This window comes from Aptenodytes patagonicus, chromosome 18, assembly GCF_965638725.1.
Source record: "Aptenodytes patagonicus chromosome 18, bAptPat1.pri.cur, whole genome shotgun sequence".
NCBI lineage: Eukaryota > Metazoa > Chordata > Aves > Sphenisciformes > Spheniscidae > Aptenodytes > Aptenodytes patagonicus.
The window spans coordinates 11,362,008-11,389,179 of NC_134966.1; the positions used below are offsets into that span (position 1 = coordinate 11,362,008).

Genomic DNA, 27,172 nt, shown 5'->3' on the forward strand with positions numbered 1-27,172 from the left:
GCCATTTGTGGGGGGAGCAACAGTCCTGTGATGTCCCACCTTCTGCCCTAGAAGTTTCAATCATTTCTGGTCACACCAGCTGATTTTTTTATCCCTGATCAACCAAGTATGTCATGATCCAAATTCCTTGAGAGGGGGTTGTGAGGCACTTCCAGGCGATAATAAAACTGGTTATAGGGTGGTGTTACAGGAATTTCAAACCAGGGAGATTTAAAGAGCTGGTGCCTTGGCCAGGGATGTGTTGGGAGGACGTCATGGCAAAGGAACATCTGCAAATGGAGACTCCCAAGGCAAGAGCCTTCTCACTCACTCTCTTTAACCCTTCAGAAATGAGATGATTTTACCAGGGTACCACCTGGATTTTAATTTCCTTATGGCACACAGGGAGGCAGAGAGGCAGGTCTGACCCACAAAGGCACAGCGGGCAGGTTTGCCTGCTGCATGCTCAGCTGGGCTGGCCCTGCCCTGCCTGTGCCCTGCCCTGCTGGGGACCAGCATGCAGAGACCCCAGTCCCATGGCAGGGGCAGCACCACCAGGCACTGACAGGCTCCTAAGAGGTGTAGAAGTGCTGAGTAGCAAGCCACGAGGAGGACATGGTCCTTTCCCATCCCACAGTTCCCTTTCCCCTTCCCAATCCCTTTGGATGGGAAGTCAGCGCACAGTGGTGATGCTGTGCCCAGGTACCAAAATGACCAACACCCGCCGACAGCTTGTTACGTGGCAGTGGTGGGGGTCTCTCCCCCAGGGTCTGCCCCACCACCGGCTGTACCCTGTGCTGTGACCCCCCCCGAGGACCATGACCCTCATTGTGCTTCCCTCGCTCAGCCAGCAACGCAATGCTCAAGAAAAATGCAAATGGCAGCAAATGGGGAGCAATACATGGTCCAAAGACCGTCAGTGTGTTTCAAACCCACACTGGGACCCACGCGCCCCGTGTCTCCAGGCAGCCGGAGCACACTCCCAGAGCGTGTGTATGACTGCCCTTGCTCTGCGCCGAGCTGCTCCAGCCTCAAGCATCTTTCACCATCTAGCTAAAGGCACAAGCTTGGCTCGTTTCAGTTAGACCACAAACATCCTGCTTTTGTTTGTAGCTATCAAAGGCTGCCAGTGCTGTTTTGGTACCAAACGATAAGCGTATGATGGCCCATCAGGCACACAGAGAGCTGCCTAGATGCTCTCTGCCTCCAAGGAGGAATGTTTCACCAGGAACTAGCTCAGCTGAGCCAACACTGGCAAATCTGACATCTCTTCCAGCCGTGCCACCAGCTCCCACGCGGCACAGTCCCGGACAGCAAAACATCTCCCTCCTGTACCTCACCCTTGTGCTAGCAGGAAAAGCTTTGAAATAGTTTCTTTGTAGGACTAACATGTACCAACCCCAGGCACAGCATCCAACATGCTATTGAAACCTCCTCCTCCACGAGCCTGGGGACCCACAGCCCCACACATGGAGCTTCCCCCAGCCCAGCACTGCCGAGCCCTTGCGTTTTCTTTGCTAGTCTTTCAGCCATGGCAGTTTGCAGAAATCGCTCACATCATCACCACCTTGTCCATCACAATGCCGCAGCCACATCCAAGATAGAAGACAGTAGTTTGCATCTAAACGCGATGTTCAGTCTGGTGCATCCACCAGCATCACCCAACCAAGGCAAGGGCTCCAAGCGGTCCCCGCCACTGGGGAGCTCTGGGGACAGCGCAGAGGCGAGTGCTGCCAGATGTACCCTCTGTTTGAGCTCTTGGTAAACACAGCTCATAGGACGTCCTCTGATTTTTTAAACAAGTGCCTCCGAGGAGCCCAGCTGCATCTTGCCTGGACAGGGACGGACGTGGACAGGAGGACAATGCTGCCTGTGTTCGTGCAGTGCGAGCAGCAACAATGAAAACATCTGTCTGTTGTTGGGCGACCTCTTAAGCGATGGTTCACTGAGCAGGAGGTTATTGCTGACCAGAGCAGACAATACAAGGAAGGTCAATTGTCTGCAATGCTTTTTCATGCAAAGTGGTCCCTACGGTTAGAGGGAAAGGGGCAGAGGTTGCAGCTGGGCTGCAGCTGCCCCAGGGTTTCCCTCTCCGGGCCGCCCGCATTGCTCCAGCCCCACACCCGATCAAGATCCATGCTGGAAAGTCATCTAAACCCCACGGTGGCAAAAATAAGTAGGGTCCCGAGGCTGAATGGAAAAGCAATCCCCCGTCTGAGTAAGTCACCCAGACTCCCCTGAGCCCACCCCAGCAGGCCCCTTTGCAGCGCGAGTCATGCCAGCGATTGCACAGGAACATTTGTTTGGATTTTTAACAAAGGCATATGTTGAACATTCTAGAAAGAAGAGGTAGATCGGAGGCCAAAAAAAATCCATATAAACTTTTCTTTTCTAAATCTTATCCCTTATTGCCTGGCAGCCAGGTCAGCACCATGATTAAATGCCTGAGTTAAGCTCATCCCGTGATTTCATTCCTGCCCTCGCCGAGCAGCCATCTGCATTTCCTTGTGCATTTGCATTCTGTGGCCAAATTCTGCTGTTTGTACTGGAACATCATTAAAAGTGAACAAACTCAGGTGATTTTACACTCCTCTCTCCCATTGCAGAATTATGTCCTCCTGTAAAAATAGTTGTTTCTGGCTGCCTCTTTGCAGTAGGCTGCTTTTTCCAAAACAAAACATTTCCCAGAGGCAACACAACCTACCTGACGTGTTTTTTTCAACTCCTGTTTGTAGTACTTCTTGAACATGAAAATCAGACACAGAGATGACTTAGACTTGGTACATGTACCTTCTTGATCTGAAGGGTGTATCACATAAACCAGACCAGGCTGCAGCCAAGGTGACGCACAAAACCAACCGACCAGAGAGCCGCTACCTGCAGGAAGAGCCAAATCCACCTGGGCCACGTCTGCATGTTTGTGCTACTCTTGAGAAGTAGCAGATAGAAAATGGGACAAAGAAAAGGACAGACAGCAAAGACAGAGCACATAGCGTCTCAGTAAGAGGAAGTCTTGTTCATTAGATCTTATCCATGCGTTAACTTACAGTCATATTTTAGATATACAACTAGTGTAAATGTCTCAAAACATTTAAAGGTGATAAATACCAACCTTATTTTGCAGGACCAGCTGTTTTCTTTCTGAGCCCTCTTGTCCTGTTGAAACTAACAGATTTAAGAAAGCTTGCATTTATTTATGGCTTTTAGATGCTGGCAGAATTGCATCCAAAAAATGTTAAAGCGTGAACGATGCCTGCACAGCTCTGCCAGTGTGAGACAAGGTGACTCCAGTTGCTTTGCACCAGGACTCCAGACTCCCTTGGCCTTTCACGAGCGATGTTCGTATCTCACACCAATTTCATCAGATGCACTAAAAAAAGCAGCAGAATTGCTGGTGAGAGGAGGTGGGGGAAGAAACAACCGGGAGACGTCAAGAGACATAAACGCACAGGCTGGTGCCTGCCCGGGTTCACAGCCCGGCGCTGCCTCTGGACGCTCCTTCCCGAAGTTTGCTGCCTGGGCCCCTGCGGATCTGCCTGCGGGCAGGGGCTGCCTGTCCAGCAAACAGAAACCCCTTCAGGGAGCACACAGGGAGCTGTGGCTCAACGGCCAGGGAGCGCGGCTGTGCAAATCAACTCTTTCCTGACTTCAGCTGGTGTCTAGCAGCACGAAGAACACTTGGCCAAGGCAAGATAAGGTCTAGTGACAAAATAGTTGAGCGTACAACCCCTTCAGCCATCACAGTTGACTAATTTCTACCACCCACCATACCCTGCACAGTACCGAAAACCACTATCACAATCTACCAGGTTTCTGCCAAGAACAATATCATGCACTAGGGAAGCTGCTGTGCCAGAAAAGATAGATGAAACATCTTTGACAAAATTAAAAAGCATCCTTTATTCAAAACCAAACCATTTAGTAGGAGTACATCAATTTAAATGAAGTTCTGACGGTGACAGAGTACAATGGCTTTGGGGGATGGAGAGGCACCTGGATCAAACCGAAAACCTGACGCTCTCAATGCCAAGTTGAATGTTTCAAAACAGTTTTATTTTATGTAGGTGTTTGTACAATTTCATTTTCACTTTAGTCCCCGTATGGGTCTATAAAAATACCCCAATTCTTAATCTGCAGGTCAGGACCACATCTAAAATTAGAGAAATTGAGCAGAATTTAACACTTCAACCAGAACATTTACAGATACAGTGTTGGTACGAGTTGTAATTTTTATTTGTATGGAATGGATAGGGGACAGACACAAATTAGTAACTAACCTATTCTAAATTCGTTTTATTTTGTTATATTGTTTAATGCACATTAAGAATGCTGGGTTTTTTAGGGCACGCAATTACCAGTTGGTCAGTTTGGAAGGATTTAGCTTCAAGAATGGACGAAAGCATTGGCAGCAGCGCCCAGCACTGCCGGTGATGCTTCTCAGCAGCAGCCGCCGCCGCCAGCCTCCCCTTCCTTCTCATACTTGGGCTGTCTGTGATGAGAACAAGCAGCAGCATTATAGCACATCTTCTCTCTACTCCCCTCTCCCTTGTGCTTATTATATTCTTCCAGATCAACGATTAATTGGATTCAGACCTTTTTTCTTTTCCTTTTTGCTATTGGCACTGTAAACCATCTATCATATACCTGAGCACTGGAGATTAATAACCAGGAGTCACCTTGCTGCAGGCAATCCGACATAGAGCAGCAGGAGAGGTTTTGATCCTATTACAGTTTTGCTGCCATAGGGGCAAAAAAAAGCACTTTATAAAAATAAAACTTCAAAACAACTCAAGCAGTCAGCTCTCTCCCGACCCCCTCTCCAAGCCAGGTTTATTATGATGCTAATATGCACCCTGTCTGCACAACAGACTTCACCGAATCTCGTCCTGAATATAAATTACAGCTACTTTGATTTTTTTTCTTAAGTGTGCTGATATCCATGCTCAATGATTTAATTTCATATAACTTTCATGGTTTTTTTTTCTGCAATTCTAAGATGAAAAGAAATACTCTCTTACCACACTTTAAAACCTGGATTTCTGCCAGTTTCCTTAAAACAGCTACAATTTGTGCCAATTCAGTAATTTTTAATTACAAATTATTTATTTTTCTGCTTATACTACTTTTTAAAACACAGTTAAAATAGATACAATTACAAATTCTTCTTTTTCTATCCTAAGATCCATTCTTATTAAGAACCTAGTGCTTATACGGAGACATTTGCATTTCTTCCTGGTGTTCCAAAGTGCCTTACATAAAACTTGCAATTAAATTTAACCATTAAACATGGCATTACATTGGGTCATATATTTAGGGAATGATAGTCTACTTTCCTCAAAATTGAAAAATAACAAGCAAAGTAAGTAATGCGTGAGAAAGCAAACATGCTGTAATTTCAAATGAAGTATGTAGAAGACGATTCACTAAGCGCAGAGCGCACCCATTCAGCGTGCTCACTTGGGCTAGGTACGCTGAGCAATTCAGCCACGCCGTCATCTGGCCAGTAAAGCCTTTACCTCGCTCTGCATCACCGGAGGTTTTCGTGCTTGCATTCGCTGTAAATTGCTAATGGCGTCTAACGCTGCCCAGGTTATCTCACGGCTGCGTAGCACCAGACTTGCTGGAGGCAGGGTGAACTTTAATCTACTAGAAACCCTGAGAATTACTTCCCCATATTATGACTTGATTCATGAAGGAAGTAAAGCACAAACAAAATAAACAAACACACCTTAATGAAAATGTAATCACTGACAAATGGTAATGACAAAGGTGCTGCAGGAGGGAAGCGTAATATGCAGCTGCTGCGTTCAGTAGCAATAATGTTCATAAAGAGGCAAATGGGCTCAGCCAGTGCGGGATGGCTTTTATTCTGTGTCCAGAAGTGGGAGTCACCCTGTGTTTTTGGGGAAGATGAGAACTTTAAGATCAGTGTCACTGGGAACTGAAACAGCTGCGATGTTGTTTTTGAGGAGGCCTTTGTTATTTCTTACAAAGGACAGAGGGAAAAATTGCAGTCTCCACAAAGGTTTCACCTCCACCCCACAAGACTTTTTTCTGTTAGTGAACTCCACTGACGTGCGATACAAAAAACATGCTCCCGAAGAGCTGCCATCAGAGGAAAACCAGGACAGTGGCAATGTTTTTGATCCTGCTGAACACTTTGTGCAGAGACTGGATACTGACCTTCAGAGAAGGGAATCAGCTGGGAAAAAACAGGCCTGCTACTGAACACCCGTACTGATGACCTGGTCTCTTGGCTCAAGGCTGCTTTCCCACAAAGCCATCCAGTCATCTGCCAGGTCCAGGGGTTATTAATATTCAAAATACATCTGATGACCCAGCTGAGGCAGGTAATATGAAGGCAGACAGAAATGAACTTTAGCACTGATTTACTAATTTGAGAGAGAGATGAAATTCTGAAGTTATTCAAGTCCTAGTTCTGCATTTTGCCAACAAAATTCTCCTTGATGCTATTCAGCACACATGTTGGAGCTCTTTATATCTTTCTTAAGAGGCAGAGATCATTTTCTGATGAAGCGACTACTATGACCTCTAAGGGTGGGCATTTTAAAACCCAAGAATGTATTAAGAGCTGTAACTGAAGGAAGACTTTCTCTTAAAGTCTCAGGCAAGGTTAAAGAAAGAACCCTCTCCAGCTGAAAAGTAATTTTCAGGATGAAGTCTGGGGCTGTTGTTTTTTTGTAAGTGAGAAAGGAACAAAAATCTGATGCCAAGTGTTGGAACACGAAGGTACTTCCAAGAAGGAGACTGCAAATTGGGGAACGGAAGATGGGACCTTGCACTGTTAACTGGCAGCAGTTCAGCTCCAGATTAATAAAAGTCTTGAACACTTAGAAACTTCTTTATTTGCGGTCTCAATTCTTGTCTTAGTCTCAAGCCAACTGGTATTCACATACGCTGTTTCAGGAAACCTGTAAGGAGACTGACCATACACAGCTGATCTGAGAACAAAGTGTTTAAAAAAATCTAAGTGATTTGGAGAACAGAGATGACAATACACAATTTCCTAAACTTACTGAATTGTGTTAGAACTTCATGTTTAGTAAAATACATTTGAATTGCATAAAAGCAAGATTGTTTCAGTGTGTACTTTATTGAATTTATTTAAGAAAATGTTAGGAATTCCTTATGTTATTTTTAACAATTTTTTAATGAGCAAAAGTCAAAGTGCATGAAGGGGAAGAATACATACCCACATTAAGGAAGAACGAGAACAATCCCTAGCACAAGAACACCCCACAGTACAACTACACCTACTGGCCCCTTGGTACAAGTGGTTCAGTCTATTTCCAGATCACTGTCTTCACTGTAACATGCAGATGGATTATGTATAGAAGTCAGGAGCACGAGGTCTTTTTCTGGAAGCAAACCACATTCCTGCAGAAAAGCCTCCAGGTCTACAGCAAAAAAATCTTCTCCGAGCTGGTCAGTGATTCGCACAAAATTGCCGATGAGCTCACCTGCCTTATAGATCAGCAAAGCTGGCAGAGCATTATTAGTAAAGCGAGTGCTAGCACCAATGAGCGAACTCTTTACTCTGCAAAATTTAACTGTTGGATACTCAGCAGCCAGGCAGATCATACAGCCGTTCAGGGATTCGGTGCCAGGGATATCGTCTTCGTAAATATGGATCATGATCAGTGTGCTCTTATGCTCTTTATCAACTGTGTCCAAAAATGCTTCTCCACTGGTAATCTCAAAAACCTGTTTAAATTGCTGCCCACTGTACAACTGCTGTCTCATCTCCTCCATTCGCTGCTTCCTGTATCGCTGTAAAAATTCCTCATCATCTTCATCATTGTGAATCATGTTATATTCTTGTAACGTCATCTAAAAAACACATACAAAGATACATGAAAAAAAGATCTGCATCGCTATATGGGTCACTTATATAATGAGAATTTAAATCAAGAGGATTAACGTGGGTCACTCATCTTTAGTAACAGCGAAGTGCAACCCATGAAGGCTCAAGCACCCTCTGTATTATACTCCATTTTGATCTAATTAGAAACCATGTCCGGTGGGAACAGTGATTTCAGCCTTGGGTATTCTCGTTTCCACAAGCTGCACTAATAGCACAAGTGGCTGCTCCATGCTCCCACTTTAATTCAGGTTAACGGTGACTATGTGGTTTCACTAAGCTATGAGCACTGATTTGGGTACCGTGCCTGACCTAAGTCTAGCTTATTTTTCATTAGCTTTTTCATTTAGTTTTTCAGTTAACATTTTGTGGCAACCAAATGCACTATCTTGTCTGTAGAACTAAAATTAACAGGATTTTATGTATTTCGTATCTGTTCACTTGCTTCACTAAACATACTTGCATCACTCAAGGTATAGGACAGTGTTGCCAACTTTCATCATCTGAAAGCAAGAAACACTGTCTGCTAATTAGTAACTTCTCTGACTAGAACTGTAAGAGCTAGTTATACAGCCCAGATGATTAAAACCATTCACTACTTCCAACGCCTTCTATCTTTGGAGCTCAAAGTCAAAGCTAAATTCTCAACATTCACTTACTAAATGTGAAATCAGTAAGGACTCCTAAACTCTTGTTTTAGGCATGGGAGGCAGTATTCATAGGTTTGCTGTACAACTCTTTGTATTAATCCCCCGAAGTTGACTTATTTGATAAACAGATAAGCGAAATCTGGGAAAAGGATTTGGACTTCTTAGGTATAGCAGCTAAATTGCTTATTTCTTAACACAGGCAAACACAGTGCTCCTGGAATACCACTAAAATGCAAAATAATTAAAATTGACAACACCTGGGAAATACAGTTATAATGCACTTATACCGCTGCTGTGTTCCTGTTTACTAGGGAGAAACGATACATATCTCCTGACAGAACAAGGATTCCTATCTGCTTCACGTACGCAAATGATGAAACTGAAAACGTTAAACATTTAAGTGGCATTTTAATTCCTTCATGCCATGCTACCTTTCCATTGATTTTTTCCTGGAGCTCTTTCTGCTTCTGCTTATCAGTCTCTTCATCTAAGTGCGATCTGCATGTCATAGATAACTTTTTTATGAGTCGTTCCATTTCTCTGCGCTGCTCCTGCCGCTGTTCAGTTTCCAGTTGTTTAAATCTTCGCCAGTCATTAATGACTCCTTTGGGACCTGAAATTAAATACACAGGCATTTCGTATAAAAGGGTTAACAAAATTACACCTATCATTTAAAATTCAAGTAATAATTTGTAAGTCAGCAGTAAAATAGCGGCCCTGTCATAAACTTTTTGTATACTGTGCAAAATGTTGACATTAAATGAAAGAAGTAATTTGCCATTTACATGTCCTTGAGCTTGTATCTTTTTTTTTTTCCTAAGAAGACTAAAGTTTATCTAACTAGGCTACTCTCATAATTGTCCCAAAGATTATTCCAAAGATTAATATCTGTGCTCTTGAAATAGAACCACCAGCCCTCAAGAATTCCCCTGTTGTTTGCATGGATTATCATAAGAACAAAAATAATGATGGGAAAGAATAATTAAGTTTGCCAATGCTCTTGTACAGAAGTACATTCTGTGATGTACAACAGCGTTAATTCTTATAGACTGCACCTTGCTGTTACCTTGCTGCTGGGGCCCAGTGGGGTTACTTTTTCAGGTCCTCTCTAAGTATGCCAGTTTAGTACTATAATTCTTCCATTCTTCCTTCAGGTGAAAGATGTGAACACAGGCAGGAAGAAGATTTTTCATCATTCTTAGAGAAACCGTAAAACACAGAGGGCCAGTCTTTGATAAGAACTTAAGAAATACCCTCTGGATCATACCAACGATCCACACAGACTCGTATTGTGTCTCTGACAGTGGCAGTAGCGAACACTATTTTGGGAAAGCCCGGCCACTTTCTGTCTATTCCTCATGTACTTGTTCAGCACATGTACCTGTTAGTGGTTAACAGCTGTGAGGCTTACAGGAAAGAAATGTATGCATTATCAACCAAATTGTACAAATCAGCTTTGTATGCAAAGCCTAACTGCTTTAGATATAATGCTGAAGTCTCTCAGAGGAGACATCAAACATTAAAATAAAGAACCGGCTATTAAAAGTAAGGTTAGGCCATAGCCAGGAAATGATCAATCTCTGACTCAAGTACGCGTAAAACCAGGACTTTCACTTCGAAAAATGAGTTTTAGAAAAAGACATGAATCCTCCAATGAACAAAGTATTACAAAACAATTAGTTTGATATGACGATACCTGTGTTGACTGCACTGCCATCGCTGCTAAGCTCTACTTCCCCAACGCTTTCAGGAATGGTGCTCTCCCCTTCTTTATCTTCTTTCTCACTGTCTTCATCCTCACCCTCACTGCTGCTGTAATAATACTGGAGCTTCTCACCAAGCAGTTTATCATCCAAAGTAGTCATTATGTTCTAAAAAATAAATTCACAAAATAGAGAATGTATCTCTTATTCAAATATGCAGTGCAAGATACCACTTTAAACGAACGACGATAGTCCTTTACTTCCTCAGAGCAGTTTTTTAGCCACGTAAGAACAGTTTACAGCCCACTATCAAACAGCCTATAGCGCAGTCAGTCACGTGAGTTAATTCTTAGTCGCAATTTCAAACTCACTTAAGTTAAAAACCTTTACGAATAGAACTGCTTTGAGGCTCACTAGTGCAGAAACACTTTATGTGTTTTCTCATTCATGGACAATGAATTTTCTAACTGTGATTCAGGAGTCTTATCAGCCTCACTCAGACAGCTCTATGAGGTTGATTTCCCAGTTATTGAAAGTTAAATTTCCAGTATTATTTGCATTATTTTAACAATGATTTATTTGAGCTGAAAAACGATCAATGTAATTAATCAAATTAAAATGTTCTGACCTTTATTCCTTTCCAGTCTTTCAGAGACAAGCTTCTATCAAAACCTGGAAGAATAAATTTCAGATTATATTAACTCAAATTGTCGAAGACAATCTCAGAAAAACTTCTGTGGAAATGTGGCACGTTTAAATAACATACACATGCAAGGAAAAAAAGTTTAAAGAAAATGTAACCACGTTTGCTATTAATAAATAAAAAAGGTTACTCTCAAACACAGAAAACATACTTTCCAAGTATTGAGACAGAACATACAAATGCTTAGTGCAGTCAGTGCTACAGTTGTATGAACATCGCTTCCAGGCTAAGAAATAACATATCAAAAGAAAGATCTTCATGTCTGTCATCTTTTCACCTGTCCACTGACCACATCAGTCATCTTCACAGAAGTCAACAGCATCCTGTTTGTATGGACAACACTGAAATTAGATGCTGACACACTGATAAAGTGATTGCAACTATCCTAAAAATCCTCACTTTTCCCGAGTTAAACATTTTTTTCATCCAAAATACCTTCTGCTAAATAGAAATTAACAACAGCAGAATCCACCCTCTAAAGCTATGGGCAGCATCAGCATTTACAGATTTTTTAAGCCTCTCACATCAGGAGAACAGAAAGATCAGATGTTTCCAAGTGATGGAAAGCTGAAAAATCATGGGGCACCTTAAGAGTTTGGGGCGCTCTCTCCACTGACTCCTTCCACTACAATCCTCTGACAGAGCTGCTGATCGGATCTCATCCTGAATGGAGACGTAAAACGCCCGAGAATTACTCTTCTTTCCCAGGTGAGGGGCAAAGGGTGTATGAAGGAGTGCCACTAAGGTCAGATATGCGGCTGTGGACCTGTGATGCACAAACTACATCTAAATGCCCACAAAATTTCATAAAAAAAAAAAAAGCAATTTCAATCAAATCAGTTGATTTGGGCTCACGCTTAATTCTGCAGGACCCTACAAGTCAGCCCTATTAATGTATATTTGACAAAGACGCCCCGAGCAATGTATGGATAAAGTAGGGCTTTTAGTTTTTCTGCCAACTGCCAGCAGGTTCTGCAAGAGTTAAACCCAGATTAAGCAGATTATCGAGGAGGTGGCCAGATGGCCCAGGATTACTGAGATTACTTCTCAAGAGCATCGCAGAGCGACGTGGAAGAGGCACCCCGAATTCAGGCGGGGACAGGCACAGCTGCAGCCATACCCGGGGCATGACAACACACCGCCACGAAGCGTACCGTTTTATAAAGGCGGATCCTCAGCCAGGGGCACTGGACGATGCAAAGGCAGAAAGCAAAACAGTTTAGTTTCAGTAGAAGAGGGCAAGTGCTCTGCACCTCCATTCCCAGCCGCCCCCTCAGCTCGGCCGAGCCCCCCCGCCCCGCTCAACCGCTCCTCCCGCGGACCGACCGCCTCCTTTCCCGGCGCCCCGGGCCGCGCAACCCGGCCCCTTCCCCTCGGGGCGCGCTGCAGAGCCCCGCGCCGCCGCCTTAGGCCGTGCCCGCAGCCCTCCAGCCCACCCAGGGCAGGACGCGAGCCGCGCTCCGGCCCCGGGCGAGGCCGGCTCACGGGAGCGGCCGGCCCCGCCGGCCCCCAGCGCGCCCACCGCCCCGCCCCGGTCCCGGCCCCCCCGCCGCCGCCGCCCCGCCGCCTCCTCACCCGCTCCCCCGCCGCCTTCCGGGGCTGCCTCTCGCCGGCGCGGGGCACGGCGGGAAGGAGGCGGCCCGCCGGGGCAGGGGAGGAGACAGCCGCCGCTCCCCCCCCCCCCCCCCCCCCGCCCCGGGAGTGGCCCCGACACCGCCCCCTCCCGGTTGAAGGCAGAGAGACAATTAAGGTGGACAAATAATTTTTATTCGTGCATGCAAATACATGTCAATACTGCAAACTTCTTCCATCAAGTCTCTCAAACACTGAAAACCAGGATGCTCTACTCCGTGACCAGCCAAAGCTAAAACCTCTTCACTTCAGTGCTACAGCAAACACACACGGCACCGCCCCGCCGCCGGGGCCCCCCTACTTCTAACACGAAGGGAAACATTACCATTGGGAACTCAAAACCGAAATAAACGGAATAGAATTTACTCCCCCATATATCCCCATTTCATTTTACAGATTTTTTTAAATTATAGTTTTAAATAGAAGCTGAGAATGCGCCATAAAAATGAGCATTAAATCCATCGTAGCGATGGTGCCTGCTTTATACATGATGGGTGTACACCATCTTTTATTTCATTTACATTTCAATCGAACAATAGATTTGCAAAGAAAATGTCTAATACAGACGTAAAAATATTCACACTAGAGCTTCACAATCGGTTGTACAATTGACAAACAGGCCTCTTTTCCCAAACTTTCCAGCTAAGCAAATTTATAAAATGTAATCAATGCAACAAGAAAAAAAATTTTCTTTAAAACTTCCAGGGAAAAGAATACGCAGTAAACAGTATAAATGCGGACAGCAGATGCTGCAAGCTAACCACAATACTTCTGAGTGGCTGTACAGTGGGTATGTGCAGTACAAATAAAAGCCACGTGTGTTGTATCACAACTACCGTATAATGTACTTGTTTGCCCAGCTAAGAAAATGCATGCATTTCCATGCCTTGGATTAACTGAGATCTACTCTGGATAAATTGATGGGCTATGTGCAAATGACCTTGGCTTTTGGCAGTCATAAATGCAGCCAGGCTCTGTTTTATTTCAGCTTTTACAGCGAAATCTTGAGTGATTAAAAGCTTCCACAAGCATCCTTCCTAAATAACAGGGTGTAGTATTATGTTCGGGTATCAGTCATTTTGATTATTCAGATTCGTTTCATCTCATCACTGACAGTTTTGTTTTGTTTTGTTTTCCCTTGTCGTGCTCCCTTGCCAGCAAAGAGATACACGGTGATGACTACTGCCAAAGTCAGCCGTTCATTTATACTGGAAAATTGGGTCATTTAAAAAAGCACATTTATTGCGTTCTGCTTGCAGAAGAGGTCCCTCAATGAGAGGGAAATTCCTAACAAAGGGATTAAACTACAACATAAAGAATGGACTTTTACATACTATAGATAATCCGATCATTTCTCATTTTGTTACACTCTCAAATTCAACATCTTCCTTTAATAACAGTCTAATAATAATAATAATGAAAAGTCTGTTCACAAATATGATCAAGGAGCTGCTGGCATACAGTGTTTATGTACAGCAACAGGTACAACTTGACAACTTGTGCTTTAAAAAAAGCAAACAAAAACAATGTTTGGAACTATTCTGAGTTTAGATCAAGTTATTTTAAGCATTCTTTCCTCAGCTGTTTCTGACCACTGTGCATTATTTTGTACCTCATCCAGCCTAGTACACTATTATACAAGAACAGCATTCAGCTCTTGAGTACAGGATAAATTAAAGTTTCAATTGTATTATCAAAGCACTAAAACCTTCCAAATTAGACTTCTACAAAGAGCAATTAAGAGCTTATTTAACATAATCAGCTGCATACAACTTTTTTTCCTAAATCAAAGGTCAAACTTTAGTGTCCCTGTACTAGACTACCAAGAACCAACGCCAGTTTGCTTTGCAAAGAGTCTAACCTTTCCTTTGAAGGGTCTAGTATACATTCTACAATGCAAAATCTGCATAAACACTAAGATTTATTTCTTGTCACCTGTTTACAGGAACAAAATATCAGTAGCAGGGCAATCACTCTGCTATAAGTATGTTAAGAATGTACAGATAATTACTTTCTCACACAAGCATTCTCCCAGCACAAGCATTAGTCTCTATTAAGACCTATATGGGAAATGAGACAAACCAAGGAATGAATCCAGGTAGTGAGGCAACACAATTAACTTAGATACTAATAATTCCTGTATCTCTTGCATGTGAAATCCCTGCTGTTCCCCTAGTGGGGGGAAAAAAAAAAAAAACAAACAAAAAAACCCAAACCAAAACAACCCAAAATGCTTGTCCAAGCAAAGCAAAAGAGCCAATCTCTTTCTCCAATCTGCTATGGGCCTTTTTTCTGACAGCACAGGTTAAGTCAGGCCAAAACCTAAATGGGAATCACTGCTATTAACACACACAGATTAGTCGCTGTATCTCAGTGTCAGAAAATAAGCCCTTCCATAGCCCAAAGGCACCTGATTTGCAACTAGACAAATGAATACATACTTGTTTGTATAGGGTCAAGGGCTGAAACTTCACCAAAAGAAGAAAGCCAGAACTAGGTTCCCACCTTGTCAGGGCACTGGAGGGCATAGTTTCATGGCAAAAACCACACAGTCAGTGTTAAAACTGTAAGACAAAGCTGGCATGCCGTTAAAACCCCCAAATAATTCTTTTGCCTGCCATTCTATATATTAAAAATTCAACTAAAAAACCCCTAGGCTCAGTTAAGAACCAACTTTCCGTATAAAGTGTATGGTCATCCTAGAGAACTGCTATATCATGGGACCTCCTGCTGCAGACAAGAGTATACAGATACATTTGTTCTTAAATACGCCAATATGGTTGGCAGGAATATGTTAGGCTTATGTAATTTCACTGGACAAACAGGCAAATGTGTGTAAGCAGCTTATCCCAATCCCCCTCCAGCAGAGCACAACCAAGTTTTTAAAATTGCAATTTTAAAATTAAAAAGTTAAGGTAAATACACAATCAATTTATGTAGTATATATTCACCCTCAGATCATGCTGAAGATGTTCTGTGGAGTTCTGGTGCACAGAGGGCTCTTTCCCTGAGGGCAAATAAGGACTTCTCAAACCTTTATATTTTCTCTATTTTTGTAACAAAATAGCAATTTAAAATTTAAAAATCTTTTAAAAAAATTACATCACCTTCAACATGGAAGATCTCACTGTTTAAATATCCATGAAAGAGACATACTTGTTTGCATATCTGTTTTGGAATTACATTGTACAGCAAATAATAGTATCTCAGAAGCATTTCAAAAGTAATATAAATTCATATTTACAGAATGGTCTTGGTATAAAATATACAACAATCATATTTATGTCTAACATTCTAAGTTAAAGTTAACATCAATAGGAAATAAGTTAAGGTGACAAAGGTGGTCTTGTTCTTGTACCCATTCACTTCAAGTTGCAAGTGAAACAAAGCATCAGTCTAATCCTAGCTATGAGGTGGCACTGGCTATAGGAAGGTACAGCAACAGCCAAAGGAAACTAAGAAAAGACTACTTGACTGTTTTTCTACATACATTCCTTTACATTTGAGTATTAAATAGATGTGTAAGATCTTCCATACTGACACCAGAATATCAAAACTAACCCTTGGATTTTCAGGTATATTTACAACATAATTATTTCATGGACAGGTTCATTAGGAGAGATATCAAACACCAATATTTACTTAGTCTAATCAGTAACCCTCAGGGAAATGCCAACCCCCACCCCCCAGAAGCGTGCACAAAACAATTATCAAAATCTTACCCGACCACATAGCTGTGATTTTGTAAAATAACAACTCAGACGACCAGTAACATGATCCTCTTTAAGCATTTTGCTAGCAGGAAAAGCCCTTACATGCAGTACACCTGGTGAAAGATCAGCTTGGCTTAAAATATTCCAGTACAATTTTCAGAGTAAACAACTTCACAGAAGTTAATAAAAACATAAAAAAAAATTTAAAACTTGTCACAAAAAGTAAGAGGACAAACAAGAAGATAGTAATCATCAAGAGGGAGAGTCCTGCTTTCTTTCAAAAAAAAAAAAAAAAGGATTTTTAAGCTTCTCAGAAAAAATATGCCCAGGGCTCTAGTTCATGTGTATTCATGAAAACCAATTTTCAGTTGACATGTCTATATGATTCTCAGTCACATCTTAACAGGGCATAAATTCATACACTTTTCAGCACTCTGAAGGTCAGATAATGCTATATTATTGTATTTTCAAGGTCTTTGAAAATAAGTTGCCACTGAACAAGCAAAAATTAAACCTGAACACAAAATTATGATTAACAACATTTAACAAAGGTAATACAACCGCCTTAAATTCCCAATATTTAGTTTAAATTAAAAACAAAACAGTACAAAAAACAGCAATACCATCTTGTTAGTCAGTGCAAACACTACATACAGGGTTTTCAAAGGAAAGCCAAGAGCACCTGATACTTTTTGCCAAGTCATCTGGATTCTATAATCTCCAAGTTGAGAACTATTAATAAAAAGAGAAAAGAAAAACCAAAATTGCTGTTACATTAGTGCATAACCTCTCAAAATAGTTGAAAATTGTTTCACGTATAACTTGGGGAAATCAATACCTAGTACATTAGCTGGAGGACTTAGGCACTTGATTTACTTCTGATAACTTTACTTGGACAAGTAGCCTACAGTACTAAAGCAGAAATTTGGGCGGGGGGGGAATGGAAACAAAAAGCTGCAGCAAAGCACTGCACCACAGACCTGCAAATAACGTAGCGGTGCAAAGCTAATGGTGTGTTAACCCTGTAAAAGTCTCAAGTCCAAACCTCCACCTCTCAGTCTTCAAACAGGAAACAATACTCCATGCAAAGTTCCACAACTAAAGAAAAAGCAGCTGCAACAAGACACAAGTTCTTCTCTCATGAAATAAAATAGAGACAAATAAGTTAGTCTTTCTTTCACTAGATGTATCATCGTAGGATCCTGCTAGTTTAAATAACTGAGTTGTTAGTTTTCTACAGAAGCCATTTTAAACAAGAATGGCTCAGATACCGCACCGGATTGCTACAAACTCATAAAAAGCTGCTTTAAGCTTAAGTAAAACAATGTCCAAATTCCATTCATTTGTGGAAAGTGAACGCCTTACCCTAGTAAAGTAAGTTTTTTTTTTTCTTCAGAATGCTAATGCGAGAGGGGCTTGAAGTATCAAAGAGTCCACAGGAAATGCATGACCCCAATATTATTTTTTTTAAAAAAAATATACATTATATAATATATATTATATATATAAAAAGCTAGTGTAAATGCTTCCATGGTGTGGTCACAAGCTGGAAAGATGAATGCCTTTCAGCTGTTAACCATCCTGCCATTTGCAACAGGCTTTAAAAAGTCATTTTTATCCTCAGACATAACGTGAGTTTTCAAAATGAGGCTGCCAACACTGACTGATGTGCTGATGGGCAGGCAGCTTGCATTGCTAACAGATGTTGTGATCGGCTGACTGAAGCAAGAAGTTACGGGCAGGATTGTTTTCTGCTCCTCCCTGAGGAGAAAAATAAGTTACACAAATATTAAACAAGTACATGCACAAGTATCCGGAACTGAATTGTGTGCATTAAATAAATACTGACAAACTCATTTTTAGCAACAGGCTAAACATCTTACTATGGAACAGTATGCTCAAGATGTTAAATGCAGTCTGCCTCATTTTCAAAGGCTGCATTACACATTAAAGACTACAGAACATATAAACCTAGAATAGTGTATTTCAAAACCTACCTCTCTATGGAGATTTGTGCCAACAGTATGACATTTAACCTTTTGAAGTTTTTCTTAATTTCTGTTAACTATAAAAATACTTTTGCATTTTTTGCTTACTGAATGTGAAAGGTATTTAACAGCTGTGACACGTATCAGTATATACGATTACAACAATGCATACGAACAATGGTACCATCCTGTGACTTTCGTGTTTGTGACCTAGTTCTATTTCTTAACAAGTTCTTCTCACTTCACCATGTATACACAATGCAGATGTCTAATCCAAGTCTGAGTAGGTATATAGTTCATCCTTAAACAATCACGCTTCAACTATTCTGATGCTGCTGTTTGTCTAATACTGGCAGACACTGCTGTTTTGTCTAACACTCACAGAATCACAAGGTCTTCACCTAAACTTTGTCTCTTCTGTTCCATAGATTCTTTCTGATGCTGCTTTAGTGGATGCCCATTCTCTACAGTTGTTCCATTGAGCAGCTGATCATCTTGAGAACTAATACCTAGCTGTATATCCAGAATCTCCTACAGGAGAAAAGGAGAAATGTCCGTCAATACTGTCACTACTAGCTTTAAATTTTCCTATTATGTTCCACTACATAAAGCTGATGGAAATGGGAGTCTCGTCATAAGGCTCCTTATTTTTATTTCATACTACTGGAATGTCTACCACATTTTACTATAGGAAAAAGGAAAAAAAAAATTATTCAAAGATGGCAGTGAACGACAACAGTAGTATAAACATCAATTGCTAAAAAATGGTTTATCAGGTGAGATACAAAGGAGGCAATAAAGACAGTGAGAGCTGTTTCAATAATTAGGAGTAGAGGAAAGGCTAAAGATAAAGGTCCTTCCACTCATGTAATGGCGATTCACAATTCATACTACAGTACTGCATCACATACCACAGGCAGAGCAAACAAAAGCTGTAGCCAGTACTGTAAGCCAGTATTGGGATGTATTATGGAATATGTTCCCGGTAAGAACCTTAATTTCTTTTAAGTGTATGATGCTTTAAAAAAAATGGACAATCGATCCTAATGCCTGGAATGAACACCAGAATGTTTTATGACTGCATAGCAAAGGAGGAAATAGCATAGAAGAAACTGGGGCAGATGCACAGAATTACAAACAATGAAGTATCAGTGAAAACAAAAGAACACTGGATTACAATCATTTAAATTACTTTACTATTAGAATCAGGTGAGCACAAAGTTTAAATTAAATGATCACATTTAAATGTGAACTTCAGTGTAAAACATTCTTAACTACAGTTTCAACACTGGAGGGGAAGAGGAAAGGAATGGACTCCCTATCATTACTAATGCTATCAAAAGATAAAGAGCAAAAAGCTGAAAGCTATGACAAAGAACACAGTGAGCTGTTTTTAACTTCAGTAATATTAACCGCCAGGTATCTGAATGAGAAGTATGAGACCCCTAGTGTTAAAATAAAGCCAATGTTTGATATCACTACGGAGACTAAAACCAAAAGGCTTTGCTATCAACATAATCTACTAATTCACAAATAAATTTTAGAAGTTTTTTAATAACTAATGAAAGGACCCAGTGAGCTTTTTAGATGCACAGACTATTGTACTTACTTCTATTTGTTCACCTTGCCCATCAGGTTCATCTGTATCAAGGGCTGACAGCTCCAATTCAATGTCTCGATCTGGCTTTGTGTCTGCACAGTCTTCAGTATAATCGGTCTAAAAAAAAATTAGTATGTTCTGTAAATATCAAGTTGGCTTTTTACCGGCTTCACACAACACTCAGGTATTAAAGCGAAAAGAGATGCATTTCTAGGACACAACATTTCTACAATACAAAAAAGCTAGTTAGACATAAATAGAACTTCGGGCATAGACAACATAGGATACGAAGCTAAATCTAATCACATTACAGTACTGAAACAGAGAGATAAAATGAATACTTAAGTAGAAATTTCTGTAGAGTCCATTGGCAGAATGTTTAGATTTATAACATGTACAAGTAGAACGAAGAGTAATGATTGCATGAAAATGGATTGTCACATTCTTCCCATTTTGTAAATGGATGATTGGAGCAGCAGCATAGCAGATGCACCTACTTGATCTCAGGGAAATAACTGGGTGCAACAACAACAGTGACTTGACTTGCACAGAATGTGCTATAAATATTTGTGAATGTTAAAACTGAGAGTTTTAACTCTTAGTTAAAATGCATGCACTTACGTATATAAAAAAGCCTCAAAGATTTGTTTCATCCCAATTACCCCTTTCTTTACCTCACCATTCCTCAAATCAATTTCCTTGCTTAAAAGATTTAAGGTAAGACGACTGCCTTCATCTAGAGAATTCCACTTCTGTTGCATGGCTAGTGCATTCGCCTCTCTCTGAAGTAATAATGAGTTACTTTTGGCCTACGGAAAGAAACGTATCAGTTACCAACAACTACACTTGAACCATGTATTGTCAAATGGCAAAATAAACCAACTTACAAAAAAGAACAGGTCTCTTGCTAGATGGATAACTATGTATTCCTTTAATGCATGTCATTTATTTTGTTCTGCATTTGCTGGCATGTATCAGGCTCACCACTTTCTCCCAAAAATAGCCTTACTGATGTCAATAGAACAGCTCATATTAGCAGTCCTTATGCATCATACTAAGTGTTGCGGTGCTAGTGTCTAGTTAACCATTACTGATCATTTTGTCAATTGTACTATTTTCTGTAGGCTACACTAAGAAAATCTATTTAAAATCACTTTTTTTAAATTTAAAAAAAACACATGGTATAATATCTGATCTTACCTGCTGTAATTCAATACTCAATAGATCTCCAGTGCTGGAATGCTTTCTGTGACCAGACAAATCTGTAACTATGAACCTGTCCCTTTAAGAGAAAGAAGGCAAAACTAGGAATTAAAAACAAGTTCTCTAAATCAAAGGCCCCCATAAACTTCATTAGTCTATCAACATTAGATTTTTGGACAGAAACTATGTGACTAAGATAATGCGCTCTTCATCGGGGCTCACAATACTCCAAGACATTACATGAAGCAAACATCCTTATTTTACATATGGGCAAGATGTGGCAAGAAAACTAGAGGGAAACTACTCAAGGTCACAGATTTTGACATGACAGCTTGGCAGCACCTGACTCCAATTCTTTGATTAGGTGTCTCAAGGGATACGTTGCTAGTAATTGGGTATTATTAGCTGTGTTAAGTATTAAAGACCACACAAGTTTTAACCTAGCTTTTCCAAGGCTTTATGCTGGATAAAATAAATCTTTTACTTTAAAGTTAAGAACATCTATTAATAGTTCCAGATTTTTTTCCCCCCACATTCAGGATTTTGAAGAACAGCAAGCTATAGGAAATATTTTTAACAGAACACAGAAAAAAAGTCCATACCGTTCTGTGTAACGCGCTGATGAAGTAGAATCTGAGCCATAGGCACTCCATCTTGAGTCAACAGCATTGACATAAGGGACATAATCTGTAACAAATTAAGATACCATTCATTATCTTCTCTGTTCTCAAAGTGGGATATACAGGTATTTTAGCTCTTTGCACCTTCATTGCTGTAGTAAGCATAAACAGGATGAAATGCTCATGATGTATGCTATATTGTCATACAAAGCCTGTACTTGTACCTGATACACTGATGGGCTTAGTAGCACTTCCTTGGGAAGCAGTGGCCTGAATAGGATCTGTTGTGTGATAACCCGTGCGGGATGACCTGGAGATTGCACCCCACTTGGAGATGATCGGTCCATCGCTAAATGGGATTATAGGATCTTCTTCCTTTGCCCTTCTCTGAGTTTCAAATAAATGCACTCTCCTTTTAACATCCCCGCTGTCCAAATCCTATAAATTTAGGAGATAGAAGATACATGGACTCATTTGAGGTTATTCAGATTCTTCAGTTGGCCAATAACTTTGACTATTGTTGCCGAATACAATGCTGAAAATCTGTCCAAATGGAGAGCCACACAAGAAAGCTATTGCCAGTGCTAGAGGAAATAATTTTGCTTTTCCAAGCTTGCGTTTCCAGGCAGAAAGAGTTCCAGTATGCTTTAAGGTCCTTCAGTACCCTTTCCTATACTTGAAGTAGGCAGTATCAAAGGCGGCTTGGGATGAGATTCGGTGACACTTGTTTCATAGAACATAAAGGTAACCTGTTACACTATGTAGCAGAAAGTCTCCAAAAAGCGTAAGCTCTTACCCTTCCAAAGGTAAGCTGCATTCCATGATTCATACTACATACTTTTTGTTCCCTAAAGTCTTTCAGTACGCTTTTTTCCCTCTCATGGAAACTGGGTGATAAAAAATAAGTTGTATTTTATTTTCACAGATTTGTTGGTGCATTAAACTGTTTATTAGAGGATAACGTGCCTTCCAAACAAGTAAGAGGTGTGGTCTAGGAAAATAGTTCATACAGATTCTCTGTGGGTACAAAGCAGCCAAGATTAAGTTCATGCTGATTATCCTGGGTCCACGGTATTTCAACTTTTCTCTGTAAGCGTATATTGCTCTTGGGATTAACTTCAAAGTAAAGATTTTCTGAAACAATGGCAAGTAACAAATCTTAGATCCTGAAAAGGCCAGTGATTCATTCATACAGGATGGACTATCACACTTAAGCCAAATAGGAAATGCGTTTCTGCAATGGAAACACCTGCTCTGAACTGGCCTCAGTGACCCTGTATTAACCAGCCTGCCACTGCAACGTATTCCGAGACTGTTTTAGATGCCTCAGAAATTGTAAGGACATATGTGTACACATATACATTTATATAAAGAACTCTGAAGAGAGACAAACAAAATTAAAGCGGCAAAATTTTTTATCCCATTCTAATAATCAGAGAACATATTTAAAATTTATGAATTCTTATCAGTTTACAGACCATCTACTCAAAATATTTTGGCTACAAGTTTGATTTACAGAGATCCGTTATTAAAATAGTTGTTTCAGACAGCTGAGGATTTTACTCATGGCACTACATTCTGTCACTCAAGTAAATACATTGTTTATTTACAAAACTGGGAAAAGATATTCCAAACAACTTCAAATGGACAGAACTACTTTAAAATACTAAGAATAGAAGCTTTCCACTTTAAAAAAAAAAAGGTTGTTTAACCAAACAGAAGACACTTCAGCATGTAAGCATCATTACATTAATGAGATAACATGCAGAAAACCCCTACCATTAACACAGCATTTGAATTGGCAATCACATCCTTGGGCTCTGAGTCGATAGCATTTATACAAGAGCCAATAGTGCCACAAGACCACGGTGAATAGTGAGAGAGATGGTCTTCCTCAAATTTAGTTCCACTCAAATCACTGACACTCTCTGAGAACTATGGAAAAGGGAATAAATAAGCAGTGAATAATAAAAACACGAAATTCAGTATTAAAATAAGAAAAGACATTTACTGCTATTTAATTAAATTATCTCAGAAGTCAATCAAGGAGTTCCAGCCATATTCAAGACTTGACTCAGGGACAACATAACCCGTTTGGTCAAATTTTAAACCAGTACAGCTGACAGCTGTCAAAGAAGGGCAAGCTTTGCCACTACAAATAACTGCCTGGTCTGCCAAGATGAGAGACTGAAATCAGTGTCACTATGTTAGTGGCAGGTTTCTTCAGGCAAATACCTACAGTAATTAAATTGAGAGGAAGCCATGCATTTTCCTTTAACGTATAAACCAGTGGCAGACAGAAGTATGACTTGGAACCCTCCAACCTGGATGAAAAGGACTAAATCCTGATGTACCCTGAATGCACCCATAAGGGACTTCAAATACCTTACAAGACCTTTTCTGAATAATCAGTCTAGCACCTCAAATATCATTAATGGAACTGTCAAACCACAGCAAACAGTACCTGGCACAGTGGATCTTAAACTAGTTTCTTGGATGCATTTAATTTACATATAGAAAATAAGTATCACAGGATTTTTTTTTCCCTTCAAAGGCACACTGTTCCTATTTGTTGAGTTTCCATTCTTGTTTACATAACTTATCACAAAAGTACACAATGTTCTACCAATGCCTTTTGCCACTTTTAAGGGATATGTATTCTCTGGGACTTGACAAGCATTTGCAGCTTGATTCAGTCTACTCATCATGTCATAATGCCATTTGGAGTATGAAAGAGAAGGTCCTTAATGGAAAACAACTGTTGTTCCCTATACAAAAACCTGGAGGTTCACAAAGCTAGTTCAATAAAATTACATTTCCTTTAGTGAGGGTAAATTGAATCACTTCACTTCTTGACCTTTTTCAGCAATCATGTTTAGCATCACCTTAACATCAAATTGAATGCATTCATTATTAGATATTACTTTCCTTTTGCTAGAAGATTAAGTTAATTTTATGAACAATAGATGGCAGGTAGAAAATCTTTACTAGAAATATTAAATGGCATCTTACAGAAACAGGAAGGGAAAATAAAGAAGTTCTTTGGCTTCCCACCTCTGTGCTGAAATCTACACTGAAGAGAGGAGAAGGTGGTGTTGGAGATGGTGTTGCCATAGGAAGGGTTGACGATACCAGAGGAGTTTTCTGCGTGTGGTACTGCGCCCATTGCTCTGGCTTCCGTCTTAATTGCTCATCGTAACCAGTCTTCAAATGACCACAAGGCTCCTAGCAATAATAAATATAGGACTGTATATCCTATCATACTCTAACCTGTAAAATAGAAATACTTGCAGGGGACACACTTAGACCCCCAAATTCCCTTGGGGGGAATATCCCTAGAAGAATTTCACAAGGATTTGGGGGAGAACCTGGCCCACGTATGGCAACTCAAATACGTAATTAATCTGGATTAGGACCAGAGCCCCTCTGCCTCTTTAATTCCCATGCATGTTGCTTAAGTTAAAGTGGTCTGTTTTACAAGCCCATTTTATTACGGTTAAAAACAAAACAAGAACTTTGTCCAGGTCACATGTCTTGATCACTGTAACCCCAAATAAACAAAAGAGGTCTATGCTAATTATTTACCAACTTTTCAGTAATGACCTTCAGAATCAAGACTACATCCCTCCCTTTCTGGCTCTCACTTACCCTTGGTAAAGGCACAGTCCTCTGTTCATTTGGAGGTTGACAAGCCACAGAGTAATACCCATCCAAAGAGTTGTATCTCTCACGTAATGATGTCTGATAGACAGATGAGTGCATCACATCCATGGGAGGTAAAGAATTGCTCCTAATAATATCATCTCGTGGGTACATCTGTGGGCGCCAGATGCGCCTGCTGTCATAAACTGGAGCATACATTCCAGAAGGGACAGGAGGAACTGGTCCATACGGCTGCGGAGGAGGAGGTTGGTAAGGAGAATTCAGTCGATCTCGAGGGGGAAATGTACTGTAATGATCGGCATATGGCACGGAAGCAGGTGGGAGGGAGGATTCTGGAACGTTATTGGACCTCACAAAGCGAGGAACACAGGGAGCCACACCAGCTGGTACTGTTGGAGGTGGTGGATAATATCCTTAAAAATTGGAAAAAGGCATATTTAATGTAACCAAAAATGACCCAGAGTTTTACACCTTCTAAAACTGTAAATAGTGTTGATAAGTACTTTTAGAGAATGAAGAGTCACACTTCACAAACCTGTTACTGACCCTATCATATTTCTGTTGAATGTCATTTCATGTATGACAACCATATTTGCAGATGTAGTGCTGACCCTTTACCACCTTGACCCAATTTGGAAAATGGAGTTTCTCTGCCATTGCTCCTATGTACTATGGTATAACTATGTAACTGAAAAGACAGCATCTTTAGCACTTCTTTATATAGGAAGTTAAAATAGTTCTCTAAAATAAAAAGCTATATTGCTTAAAAAAAAAAAGTAATTCCAAAGGTCCATGAATAACCATTTCACACTTGGCTTATTCTTTTTTCTTTGGAGAGGATTGTCTGAACACCTCTACCTTTTGTTTTGAGAGCTTGTGAATGACCTGATGCTGTAACACCTAATTGTTTGCTTGAATATAAACATGCACACTACAACCTAAAAAAATTACTGAAACCTTTCAAAAACATTTGAGCAAGCACAAAGATGTAGAAGTCTCCCAGTAGAAGCATGCGATGCCTCTGGGTCTGAATCCTGTCTATGGATACCCTCATGGATAGGGCATGAGGTGAGGAAGCCTAAATAAATGCAATTAAATGCTAACAAAGGAAAAAGTAGATGAAAGACCTTGAGGTTCAAGTCCTTCTGGATGCTGAGGTACAAGTTGCAAAACATACAGCACACAAAGACAAGAACCGCCAACAACTGGGAGCAAACCACATATTCCTCCCATACTCAGCAACGGACCAGTATCAGTATTCCATTAAATGAAGATTCAGCTGATATTTAAAAAAAAAATCCACAAGACTGAGACAAAAGTTATTTCTCAGCATTTAGGCTTATCTAGAGAAAAGTTCAGAGCTATTTTTGATTCAGTGCTCATCTCACTCACCTGTCTGTGGGTACTGTGGAACTTCATATGACAGCTGAGTCCTGGGATCTTGGAAATATTGAACATTATCAGAATGCGGAGGGTAGACAGGTACTCTGGGAACAAACGGGCTGGATTTTGGAGGCACAGAATTAACTTCTGTTCCAATATTAGGAGGACCAGCTGAGGTAGCTGCTGCCTGGCTTACAGGAGTCTTGGGTGGAGAACCGATTTTACTGAAAAGGATTACCAAGAAATGATTAAGAAGATCTTTACTTATTTCAGTTAGTCATCTCTTCGTGTACACTCCCATGTAATGTGGAAATTTGGGCCATGTAATTTCCTCCGGAATTTTATTTTTCATACCCCAAACTGATACTATTAAAACATCTCAGCCTTTCTCCTAAGAGAACTCAAAAGTGGATATAAATGTTTTGGTATGTACCCAGAAGCTTACACGCCACT

The 27,172-nt window shown here is 40.7% G+C and overlaps 2 protein-coding genes across 12 annotated transcripts in view; both read right to left on the reverse strand.

Moving 5' to 3' along the window:
- Window positions 1–7,073: 7,073 nt before the first annotated feature.
- On the reverse strand, window positions 7,074–12,538 carry PDCL (phosducin like). 7 transcript variants are annotated; one of them, XM_076355149.1, is made up of 7 exons: window positions 12,493–12,538; window positions 12,072–12,104; window positions 11,207–11,240; window positions 10,843–10,886; window positions 10,208–10,382; window positions 8,943–9,124; window positions 7,074–7,830 (listed from the first exon to the last, which is right to left on the reverse strand). In XM_076355149.1, exons 5-7 carry the CDS (start codon window positions 10,374–10,376, stop codon window positions 7,279–7,281), a joined length of 903 nt encoding a protein of 300 aa, XP_076211264.1. In that variant the 5' UTR covers window positions 10,377–10,382; window positions 10,843–10,886; window positions 11,207–11,240; window positions 12,072–12,104; window positions 12,493–12,538; the 3' UTR covers window positions 7,074–7,278. The 7 variants fall into 7 exon arrangements, with proteins under 7 accessions (XP_076211264.1, XP_076211263.1, XP_076211261.1 ...); XM_076355148.1 differs by having other exon boundaries at window positions 11,195–11,240; XM_076355146.1 differs by lacking the exon at window positions 11,207–11,240.
- Window positions 12,539–12,662: 124 nt separating this feature from the next.
- The window catches only part of RC3H2 (ring finger and CCCH-type domains 2), a 30,897-nt gene continuing 16,387 nt past the window's right edge, over window positions 12,663–27,172 (reverse strand). For 2 of the 5 annotated variants that reach the window (XM_076355691.1, XM_076355687.1), the window contains 11 exons: window positions 26,729–26,943; window positions 25,322–25,749; window positions 24,728–24,898; window positions 23,453–23,608; window positions 21,898–22,111; window positions 21,656–21,740; window positions 21,051–21,132; window positions 20,525–20,659; window positions 19,860–19,967; window positions 18,633–18,781; window positions 12,663–18,023 (listed from right to left, as the gene is read on the reverse strand). In XM_076355691.1, the coding sequence (XP_076211806.1) occupies window positions 17,828–18,023; window positions 18,633–18,781; window positions 19,860–19,967; window positions 20,525–20,659; window positions 21,051–21,132; window positions 21,656–21,740; window positions 21,898–22,111; window positions 23,453–23,608; window positions 24,728–24,898; window positions 25,322–25,749; window positions 26,729–26,943 (1,939 nt within the window). In that variant the 3' untranslated portion in view covers window positions 12,663–17,827. The remainder of the gene's footprint in view (window positions 18,024–18,632; window positions 18,782–19,859; window positions 19,968–20,524; window positions 20,660–21,050; window positions 21,133–21,655; window positions 21,741–21,897; window positions 22,112–23,452; window positions 23,609–24,727; window positions 24,899–25,321; window positions 25,750–26,728; window positions 26,944–27,172) is intronic. The other 3 variants (XM_076355689.1, XM_076355690.1, XM_076355688.1) reach the window with 3 other exon arrangements.